General features: G+C 43.5%; 1 protein-coding gene across 1 annotated transcript in view; it reads right to left on the bottom strand.

Annotated features, from left to right (window-relative positions):
* Window positions 1-12,237, bottom strand: part of LOC115099808 (atrial natriuretic peptide receptor 1-like) — a 73,271-nt gene that overhangs the window by 40,658 nt on the left and 20,376 nt on the right. Inside the window, exons 7-8 of the mRNA XM_029617657.1 lie at window positions 8,615-8,760; window positions 5,408-5,549 (exon numbers count right to left, since the gene is read on the bottom strand). Coding sequence (XP_029473517.1) covers window positions 5,408-5,549; window positions 8,615-8,760 — 288 coding nt within the window. The remainder of the gene's footprint in view (window positions 1-5,407; window positions 5,550-8,614; window positions 8,761-12,237) is intronic.

Below are 12,237 nucleotides of genomic sequence, written 5' to 3'. Positions count from 1 at the left end.
CAAATGTAGACTTTCCATAATCAGTTATACGGTCACGTTTTATAATAGCTCAAGTTTATGGATTAGCCTACCCAGCAACCTCACATTGCAGTACTGCAAAACTGAAATTACAAGGGCATATACAGTACCCACCAACGTCCAGCTTGAAAAGCCAAAAATGGATACAGCCTAGTGGTTAAAGTGAGGGGCTATGTCCCAGGATTCAAATCCCACTGCTGCTCCTTCTCACTACTCTCCATTACCTCAGATCAATATTTCTTCAAGTTTTTCAAAACCGCATGTTCATTTTGAGCAACATTTCATAAACCAGGTTCAAATTTGTGCACTACGAGCCAGTATAATGAAAATAATATTGGGATTACTTGTGCGCACCATGGGGCCGATGTAATAAGCTGCGAAAAACGTGCTGTGGGTTTTTGCGGGGGTAATTGTGTGTGTTTTTTCATGCTTATCTTACGTGCATTTGTAATAACGCTTTTAGCTGGAAAAAACACACACAAAAACCTGCAGCAGGTTTTGTGCGAGTGCATGCAAATGGCATGTGAAGGAGTTAATTCCCTAGTCATGGGCTACGCAGGAAGCCACGCAGTCAGGGAGCTCGGTTAGTGCGGGTTTCTTAGTGCCTGGGTCAGGGTAGGAGTTAAGGGAAAAGGGCCTGTCTGGAGGCCCTTTTATTCCATTGCTGGCATCAGCTTTATTGAGTTCCTTTAAACTCCCTTCATTTCCTGAATATTTTTCTGATGCCAGGTTCTGTGTCCGTGCAGCCTTTTTCCCCTCTGGGCGCCCAGGGCTTGCTGATCGCGATCCCTCCTACCACTTTTGTGGCTTCGGTCCCAGTCAGGTCCCGGCAACGCTGTGGCTCCAGGCATTGTCGGTGCTTGTCTATAGGCCCCGGAGTTCTCCGGTCCGTCCATCGTCACTCCTGTCTCGGGCGCCCGGCGAAGAAAAGGCTGCACGGACACACAACCACACTAATACCAGCAATGGAGTACAAGGGCCGGTAGGAGCTGAAACTATTTATTTTTGAATAAAAGGGCTGGTAGGAGATGAAACAATTTCTTGTTGAATAGTAATAACTTGAAATCATTAGAAATGAGTCTGCAAAATTTTTCCATGAGTGCCTATTTTAGTGTCTGTTTTCCCGCAACTTTCTGCATCGAGGCTTTTATGCAGGTATTGTCACGTGTTTTAGGAATTCTGTGTGGTTTCTTTGCGCACATCTCATTTGCATGCCTCATTTGCATGCCTCATTTGCACCCTTATGACATCCCGCGGAGGTGTCTGCTTTTGCCCCGCACGCTAAAAAAAAAAAGGTGCAGAAAAATAGCGCCGATTTCAGCTCGGGTCTTATTACATCGGCCCCTGCATTTTGCTGTATGCATGGGGTTCATGGCCTCTGTGCACACACACATGCACACTGCTTAGAGGGAACAGTGCCTCAGCTACAAACTTTGAGCTTGATTTACTCCCATTCTGTGTCTATGGGACAATTGTTTAGTAACAGATCGATACTGCGGTTGAAGATTTCCCGTCTGTAACCTGCTGTGAGCGCACAATTCGGACGCGTAAGGCGATCCAGCGATACAGTCTCCAGTTTCACGCGTCCTTAGCGCTTCTTAAAACAGATGCATAACCCTTTCCGCACCCAGCATGTATATGATATGTAAATGAACGAATTAGCTGTATAATGAAGGAATTAGCTATTCCCCTCCGATACTGTGACGCGCGCTCAGATTATCTCCTTTGTAACCCGCTATTTTGCCGCACTCAAGGTGTGATGTCATGACGCTTGACGTCGCCTTGAGCACCGAAATCGCACGGGTCGCACAGGCGCGCATTCATTCACTGACGGCGGGGGCTGCCGGAGGCTGCTTTCGCCGCCGGCTCCCTCCGCCTGGATGAATGCCCGCCCACCCGCCCGCCGGCTCCCGGATAAACGCGCGCCCACCCTCCCGCCGCCGCCTGGATCGAACGCGCGCCCACCCGCCCGCCAGCTCCCACCGCCGCCGCTGCCGCCTGGATGAACGGGCGCCCACCCGCCCGCCGGCTCCCACCGCCGCCACCGCCTGGATGAACGGGCGCCCACCCGCCCGCCGGCTCCCGCCGCCGCCTCGATCCAACGCGCGCCCACCTGCCCGCCGGCTCCCACCACCGCCTGGATCGAACGCTCGCCCACCCGCCCGCCGGCTCCCACCGCCGCCACCGCCTGGATGAACGGGCGCCCACCCGCCCGCCGGCTCCCACCGCCGCCACCGCCTGGATGAACGGGCGCCCACCCGCCCGCCGGCTCCCGCCGCCGCCTCGATCCAACGCGCACCCACCCGCCCGCCGGCTCCCGCCGCTGCCACCTCGATGACCGCACACCTGGGGGATTCGGAAAGTGACAGGAAAGCGACAGGTATTTATACATATATATAAACAACTTACGCTGCAATGTTAATATGGAGGTCGTCCATGGTTTTTTACACTTTACTCCCTTTGGTTTTACCCCCATTTTTTACACTTTATTCCCGTTTTAATTTTCGCCCTGCGCCTTGCTTCGGGAGGGGGGGAACCATCCACTTCCTGGTACCTGTCATTTCAAATGTCATTTGAAATGACAGGTACCAGCGCACCCAGGATACTGTATAGGCGCTGTATTAGCGCCTATACAGTAAAATGGGTTGCGCGGGCCTAACGCTTGCCTAACGCTTCGCAGACGCGGCTTGCATTTGCATGCAATTTGAAGAGAGTATCGAGCGGTAGGTGAAGAGAACTGTGCGTGTGGGGAACGAGGGTGCGCCCGGCACTGCCGCACTGTTTCTACCGCGGCCTTAGAGTAGCGATCTGTTACTAAATGAGGCCCTTAGACTGTGAGCTCACTGGGGACAGGGAAATACCTACAGTACCTGAATGTAATCTGCTTTGAAGTGCCTGAAAGGCAGAAGAATATAAATCAAAATAAATAAATAAATGCTAGCCCCAAATAAAACTCCAAAGAAAAGCTAGAATCCAAAACAACTGCCAAACTCCTAACCTTGGAAAAAATAGAAATAACATGCCCCTTAACAACAGGTTGGATGGTGAAACCTAATACTTTATCCATATTATTCCCTTTATACAAAAGCGCAGCCTTCTTCTTGTTCACGACCAAATGGCTCTTCTGGAACCAGCAAGACAGATCTGCCAACAGGAATTTAGAAAAATAACTACCTCAGCCATGTTTTCCCCAATAGGAACTCGGAACTGGATGCTGTCGGCAAAAAATATGGCTGATGGCGCCCAGTTTGTTCAATATTAAAATGAATGGTCTCATATAAATATGAAATAATAGGGGTGAAAGGCAGGAGCCCTGAGGAACTCCCGCCCTCGTGACCATTGGGGGAAGAAAAGACGTCACCCACTTGCCCAATCTGCGACCAATCTTACAAAAAGGAGGCAATCCAAGAACAAACCACCCAAGGACGCCATTGACTTTGAGTGCTTGGGGCCTATGCTCCCCGCATCTTCTCAACAATGCTTCAAGTCTCATTTTTCTTGTTTTAGGCTTGAAAGGAGGGGGGGGGGGGGGAAGAGCCAGACCTGGCTCTGTTAAAGGGCTTCCGCTCTGCCTTTGAGGCCGCAAACAAGTCTGTTATTTACAGCCAAGAAAACTTGTATACTTGCATTTCAGCCAGCGGGACCTCAGCTCCGCCTTGGCCCTTGGGGAATCCCTAGGCTATCCCAGTGTTCCCGGCAACCTGAGGCCTGCAGAGTGTGCTTTGGTCCCGGGGGTGAGGGAGATCTGCTGGCAGCATGTGAAATGTAAGCGAAAGCTACTGGAGTATTCTGCCCCAGACAGGAGTGACTGAGTGCTGTGAACTGGCTCTTTACATGGTTTTGTTCAAGCTAATGAAGGCCAAGATCCTGTTACCTTTTATGTTATGAATAAACCCTCCACTGAATGAGAAGGTATCCGTTTCCTATCCTGTGACTAGAAAGCTGAAAGGGCTCCAGGAAGGGAACGGTCTGCATCAACAGGCCCAAGGCTGGAGAACAGGGGGAAAGTGAGGTGCTAGACGACACTGAAACATCCAGAGTATGCCAGAGCAGACGCTGCGCTACCACTACACACTCCCCCGCCCCTTTACCAGTATGATCCTTATCTGTGACCGTCTGCTTCCTCTTCTACTGGCTTTACCATGAATTCTGAGTCTTGCGGGGCCCTGTAGTCCTGCAGGACCAGACCTACGCAGTCAAACATCATGGTGCAGCTGGCAGTGGAGTAAACAGGTAAAAAGCACTGATACTCCTCTCCTTCTGCTGGTGGAAGGGTGGTCTACCGTGATGAAGGGACGATTACACAGGAGAGCAGGAATGAGGGGAGGAGGAAGGTGGGTAAGAGAATGGGGAGAGTACGCAAATGGAGTCTAGGGGAGGAATAAGGAACTGGGGGAGAACGGGCAAAGGGGCTGGGGGGGACGAGCGTAAGGGGAGCTTGAGAGGTGATATGGGGAGCAAAAGGGGGGAAAGGGGTCTTCAGGGGGTGAGTGAACAAGGAGAGTTGGGTGGTGCTGTAGGGGTGAGAGAGTAAGCAAGGCAGGCTGGAAGTGAGCAAAAGGAATCTGAGGGGTGAGCAAGGAGAACAGGGGGTGAGAACCAGCAAACGAGGAAGGCCGGATGGGTGAGAGTGAAGAGGGGGGGGGGGGGGATGGGGGATGGGATGGAGAGTGAGCATTTAAGAACTGGAGGGAGAAAGTGACAGAAGATCAAACCTGACGTGGGGCAGCACTTCATTATTTGATCCAGATCTGAAGATGAGGGACAGTCAGCCACATTAAATGTAAGTGAAACAACCTGATCTTTTTAAAACCATATTTAATTTCGGATTTTTAGCCAGCCTTTCCAAATAATGCTCAAGGCAGTTTACAGCCTTTTTTTGATTGTAGATTTCAGGTACAATAAGTCCCTGCCTCAAAGAGCTTACAACTTAAGTGGCTATCTGAGGCAACGAGAGATAAGGTGACTTGCCCAAGGTCAGTGAGGGACGTGGGATTTGAGCCCTGGTTTCCTTAGGTTTCAACCCAATTGCTCAAACTCCTCCGCCACTTTGAAATGGTTTACACATAACACAAATGTTGAGTTTTAGGAAAGGAGATTGTGATTCTTCAGTTTAATTCTCAATATGCTGGGGGAGGGGAGGGTGGAAAGGGAAGGAAAGAGCCATGGGCCAGTGCCCTTGAGCTTAGTAACATGCAGTACATACTATGTGCCGGTTTGTATGAAGTTCTCTGTAACTGTGGAGCAGGTCAGGACAATGCTGGATTTTAATTCTGGACAATGCTTTGGGCTGCTGTTGCTTGTTTGAAAACTTATCACACTGCCGACTCCAGTCTGAAATCCATTCTCTGACAAAAAGAAAAGAAAAGCAAAAAAAGGAAAATCTTGCCGGTGAGTTTCAAGTGCTTCCTTAATTCTAGCATTTCCAAGCCAATTTTCTGTAGCTGGAGGTATAGCGTACCTGGCAGATCTTTAACCTGGATAAGCCAGCTTTCATCCCAAAACATCTTTTGTTTTTGGTACTGAAACCACTGTAAATAAGACAAGACAGTGAGGCACACATGCAAGCTTTCAGCGTCATCAGGTCGAGTTCCCATTTCAGCCTGAGCAGTCCTCCATGCTGGAGTCTCCTTTCAATATCAGATGTATGGTAAGAAAATGGGGAACGTGGAGGCCATTAATGGCCTGCCACAGCCAATGCCCCACTAATCCTTATGGACAAGCTCCAGAGGCTTGGACTTCATAAGAACAGAAGAATTTGCCATACTGGTTTAGACCAAGGATCCATTAAGCCCAGTATCCTGTTTCCAACATTGGCCAATCCAGGTCACAAGTACCTGGCAAAATCCCAGACAGTAAATAGATCCCATGCTGCTATTCTGCAGTAATAAGTTGTGGCAATTTCTTAAGTCTACTTTGTTAAAAACTGTTTATTGACTTCTCCTCCAGGAGTTTGTCCAAACTTTTTTTAAACCCAGTTAGGCTAACTGCTCCACATCCTCTGGCAATGAATTCCAATGCTTAATTGCACATTAAGTGAAAAATAATTTTCTCCAATTTGTTTTGAATGTGCTACTTACTAACTTCATGGAGTGTTCCCTAGTCTTTGTATATTTTGAAAGAGTAAATAACCAATTTACATTTACTCGTTCTATTCCACTTATGATCTTATATAATCAACAATGTATAAAATTTAAGAGGTCAGATTATCAATGTATTATTATGTATGTTATTGCATAGACCAGAGTCTTGTGAAATAGGTCTTTGGTTTCTTTAGTGTCACTACCTAAGATCATTGCACACACTATACAATTCTTGGCTCTAAAGGGATGGGATTATGCAGATCAGAGAAGTACTACTTTGCATTTTAACTGGTTTGTCCATCATCTCTGAATATACGTTAGGTAATTTACATGGTATTAATGTTAGACCAGGAAATATAATATTGAAAGTTGTCATCCCTTCAAGTTTGATCAGCTACGTTTATAGATATTGTTTGCGAAAGGCCTCACATTTTAGATCACATTGATTGAGGTAATCTAGAATTTTGCCAGTCTAGTTGTCTAGTTTTCTAATTTTTTTGTCTTTATATGCCTATTAAAGTTACCACTACAAAAATTACAGAAAAAGGGAAAATGCATTCATCTATAAATTTATACCTTTATTTTCAAATGTTGCTACAATCAAAAAAGGCAAAAAAAGAATGTGTTTTCATACAGAGCCATTGCTAGTTACTTATTAATCAGGTTTGTAATTAAAACCTGCTCATTGCAGATTCCTCAGTGATGGGCTGACAGTTTCTTATTACAGGGTTCTTGCCAAGTTTGCTCACCTCAATGAGACATTCTTTGTTTTCACAAAATACTTTATAAAGGAACTCCTGGGATCTCCCGCTAACACATTACTGATTTTCATTATTTTAATACCTACAAGCACCTTAATATAATTCACTTTTAAGTACAAAAAGGTGGACTATAAATCCCTTGGAAAATAGAATATAGTCCCTCAAACACTGAGTTCAGTTGAGGTGAGGTGATTTGTGATACGCAATAGATATTCAATTGTGACTTCAGTGGGTCAGGCTAACAGCCCAGCAGCAGCAGCACCGGACCCCCAATTCATGCTCCTCGGGCCAGTCAGGGCTGAAGAAACCATGGAAGCAGCATTTGCGGCCCTGGGAGGTACTGACGGGCTGAAGGGTGCACGTCACCAGGTTTCAGAGGTCGCCTTTGGAGAATGATTGGCCACGGCGCTGAATGGGTGGGGAAAACCTGTGGGGAGCTGTGAAGAAAGGCTCAGGTGCCTTAGCCCAGTTAGGGCAGTTTCCCACTGAGTTGGAGGAAGCTGCTGGGCCAATACTAAACTTGCAGTTACAGCCTGGCACCACCTTGATCATAGGACCCTGCAGGAAAAGACTGCGTTTTCCGTTGTAGAGAAATGGCGACTGACGTGATGAATAGCTGACCTTCTAACGCCAGTTAAAGTGAGCTTAGTGGGAACAGTGACGTTCATAGTTATCTCTAAGCTCAGCGCGTGAGCGATTGCTCATACATTTCGGAGCATCACTCACAAGTTTTACATGGTCGCTCACATAACTTGTTTTTGTGCTGTATACAGAAATGCAACCCTAATACTGGCGCTCAAAAATTGTTGGTTTAAAAAAATTGTTGCTCAAACAAAAAAATTTGCACACTAGTAACATTACTTTAACTCCATAGTGAAAAGAAGTAAGGAAGAAAGGAATAAAAAAAAATCAATAAGAGCAAAAAAAAAATACTTTAAATGCTTGTTTTTCTTTGGTTGCTAGGTGCAGTCATTTATTTTTCATAATTGCAAGGTTTATTGGTATAAAATAATTTATCTTAGTGCTTGGTGCTCCTTCTATAATAGTATTTTTCAGTGGCTCATCTGGCACCTTTCATAAAATGCAATCTTTTGGATTAACATGTGGCCTCTTGTTGAAACAGACAATTATCCACACTGGGATGCGCCTGAAAGGATTCTCAGGTGTGCCCCAGGTGCATGATGAGGCGTGTGGTCAAAGGTCAAGAGGCTTCAGCACCTGGGACACACATCAAAGCCCTTTCATACCTGCCCAGGAGCTATTGTTGTACTTATGAAATATCCCAGGACGAAACCAGATTTAGCTTTTATAGTAAAACCCCATATATGCATAAACGTTTTGCTGTATGTTCACCTCTCTCAGCCGACATGGAAGCCAGAGCACATTGTGATGTCACCGAGCTTGATAAATACATGATGGTGCCAGAAAGATCACAATGACTTTTCCAGCCTTTTTATACATAACATATAATGATGAGTTAAGACTACACAGTAATCAAATTCAGATAAAAATAACTAGAAGGAAGCCTATAATGCCAGTGCAAAGAAGGCACTTTGTATTCCTGTACTTTTGTGTGTAGACTGAGACTGCAGAGTATAACATTGTAGAGTGTAAGTCTCACTATGAGCATCTGGTTTTCCTATGTTTTTACTCTTAGTTTGAATGCCTGGAAACATCGAGTGTACTCTGAACTTCAGTCCAGCAGATCCTGGAAGAGCTAGCTCTGGGATCACTTATGAAATGTATACATACCACCACTGCGACTATGAACCCACCACAGAACAAAGCAATGGGTAGTCCTATGGCAATTTTGACTGTAGTAGGTACTGGGCAAGAGCCACAGTCATTAGGACATATTCCACATCCTTCATTGGGGTTACAGATACCATCTCCACACACTGTTGATAGCAAAAAGAGAGAGAAAGCGAAAGAGAGTTCATTTATCAGCTGCAGTCACAGTACTTCTAGTCCCTCTTAAGAATGCTGTCACTGCTCTTGGCGTCCAGCTCGACTCGAAATTCTCTAAGACACTACACATTTCTAGCATTGTTCAAAAGTCTTTCCTTTACCTTGGTTCTGTTCGCTGCCTGTGTCCATTTCTTGAGCCTCACAATCTAAAATTATTAACTCATGATTTGGCATCTCTAGGACAGACTACTGTAATTCCCTCTTCTTGGGCTTCCACAATACCAATTCAAGCGGTTACAGTTGTTGTAGAATACAGATGCCAAGATTATTTATGACTTAATGAAATCTGATCATGCAGCCCCAATCTTCCAGTGTTAACACTGGTTACCTGTCACTTAGTAAATCAAATTTGTAATTCTCTGTTTTACTTTCCATGCACTCCACTCTGGTTTCCCTCTGTATCTTTCAAAACGTTTTGTTCCTTACTCCACATCCTGCATCCTGCATTTGTCTCAGAAGGGTCTCCTACACCTTCCTCCTCCTTCAGATAGGCTAGATATCACTGGAGAATCATCTTTCGCTTACCAAGCTCCCTTTCTCTGGTATACCCTTACCTTTGATATTCATGCAGAATTAAATCTCATGACATTTTGGAAAGCAGTCACAACATGGTTTTCAGCCAGGCCTATGACTATTAGCAACTTTTGTCGTAGATTCAGCTATCATTATTTCCGGCCTTTGTATCTGTATTTTTGGCTTGTGTAGTCAATTATTGCTTATTTCTGCCTGTCTGTGTTTATATGTACACTGACTGGATTTTATCTTTATTGTAACCCTCCTGGATAATTTGCTTTACAGGCAGGATATTAAATTCAATAGATAATAATAATAAATATAATAACAATAATAATACATTGCCATCATACTGGGAAAACAGACATTCTTGGTCCTGCCTAGAAATCAGGTGGATATTCTGGAAGATAACAGTAAATCCATCAGAACTCTTTAAGAGATTGCTAAAATATTTAGCTTTCTGTAATAGAAAGCTTTTAATAAATATCCCCCAAAATGTTTAAAACAGCGCATTTGCTGTACTAAAAGCTGCTACAGAGCCAAGTCACATTCTTAATTACAGTTCATCAACAATGGTTTTAACAATTTCCCATCAGTACCAGCCTTTCCGTGTGAGATATTTTAAGCCTTTAATTAATCCTACAGCAGCTCTTCTTTCTCCACTGGAACACTAGGTGGCATCACATGCAAGCAGAACATATGGAAGGACTTGCATTCTGGAAGGGGACACTGAGAACCTTGCTGATAGTGCATTGCAAATAACATTTCTGTGTTTGGCATGGTCACCTGAACAGATCACAAGTCTGTAAATGAATATATTGATACAGAGAAGAACCAAAGACGCTTTTTAAGGAATAATTTTCGTTTCAAGTTTAATGGCATTCAAATCACAGCTGTCTGTTAAATAGTGAGGGTTTGTGCCATTGGTAAAATTCAGTTGCACCGAGGGAAAACATTTGAGACTGAGATGCATGCTAATTCTATCTTGTGCCCAACAAGCTGAAAACACATTTATATATATATATATATATATATATATATATATATATATATATATATTAGCTTTTGAAATTAATATTTTTTTTTAGGTTCTGTCTATTTTAAGTGTTATGACTGAATTATGGTTATTGTTTTTAGTTTGTATTGATGTGTTTGTTAACTTAAGACTGTGAATGTAACTATGTAATCCACCAAGAGTTTCAGATTGGTGGAATATAAATGCTTTTAAATAAATTAAACATAAAATTAAAATAAAAAATGCACAAGTGTTGTGCTATATAGTGGTGTGGGTTCAGAAGGCACTCCAAAGGTTCATCAAGGGGGCATTTTCTTTTGCATTTAATACTAGACAGCAAAACCAACAAAATGACTGTGTCCCATGGAATAATCTGTACTACCCTACAAATTTTTGCTATAACAAGATCTATGTTCTCCAAAAGAGATGATTTATCCAAAGAACTAACAGGGTCATTTATCAAAATGCATAATGGTGTTATCGTGGGTGTTAGAGCCCTAACACCCGCGATAACGCATGCGATAAATATCGCAACATGTATGCTAATTTTTTTAATTTATTCGAAGGGCGGGATCAATGAAAATGAGGGGCATTATCACACTGTGTGATAACGTAATGCACGCTTTTAACATCGGAAATAACTACATCTTTTTTCTTGGGGTTAAGCCGTGTGCTGATGGTGGGGAGGGAGGGAAAGAGAGAGACTGAGAGAGCCTCTGAAATGGCACACATAGTAGTCAACTCTTTATACCACTATAGAAGGGCCAGCTAGTAACTTGAGGTGGGGTTTTGGTGGTGGTCTAGGTTTTTGGGGCCAGTTTTACATGCACAGTGAGACATAAGAACAGCACAGTACACATCAGTGAAGATTTGATATGATTTGGAGTGAGGAAAGTCACTCAAAGATGAGATTTATACAATGTTGTCTTGCCCTACCTTGATGGATCTCTCTCGCCCAAAAGTGAGAAATGCTTGTCTAGGCAACTTGCGAAGTACAAGTATCACAGGGCGTGATAACTTTAGCGCATGGTGCAATAAAGTACCTATGTGAAGCCCTAATATAGTGCGCCTTGCAGTAACTCTTAAGTTATCATAGACATGCCCCGTTTCATTATCGTGGGTGTTATTTTTGCAAAAATTATCGCATTTTGATGAATCTAGGCCTAAATGAGAAGGGAATGAAACATTAGAAAATGTTCTAAATATCAGGAAACCCATTATATTATTTTTAGTATTGTATTTTATTGATTTACTGTTATTTTTATGATACATTTGATGATTATTACGTGATAAAAACCACTTGGGTCAAATCTGTTTTGAGGAAGGTGGTATAAAAGTATAACATAACATAACATACATGCACCACATTGAACTGTTGTAAATTTCTGGATTTCAGGCTAGAAATCTTTGGTTAGGTTATGCTAAGTAGTCGATATAAGGACTGAGACTGCGCTTTTAGGCCTAGCTAGAAACAGCTGAAGGCAGAAGTACTGAAAATGACATAGCTGCTACAGCATGCTAGGAATTATATATTTATTTAATTTTTAGTAGACAGAGTTACCATATATGTTTAGAGTTGCTTACTCCAAAAAGCTATCACATAAGCAAAACATAAGCTTATGCATAGGTATTAGTATCAAGAATTAGGTATAAGTTATTGGAATTCAGTGAATATTGATATAATGTCATGATATACTGACTTTTGATTTGTCTATTGCTTGTTATCAATGCCTTAAGATCATTTATAAAATGTGAATTTTAGCTACGCCACTCAGAGCTCTCATATTTTGGGTTACTGCTGGGATGCTGTTTTGTCTGTGCATGCATGATCAGATAATAAATATAAAGGAAACTAGTTATTGCATTCTGGTTCATTAGT

This window comes from Rhinatrema bivittatum, chromosome 10 (genome assembly GCF_901001135.1).
Source record: "Rhinatrema bivittatum chromosome 10, aRhiBiv1.1, whole genome shotgun sequence".
NCBI lineage: Eukaryota > Metazoa > Chordata > Amphibia > Gymnophiona > Rhinatrematidae > Rhinatrema > Rhinatrema bivittatum.
This window is presented reverse-complemented; position numbering and strand designations above follow the sequence as displayed.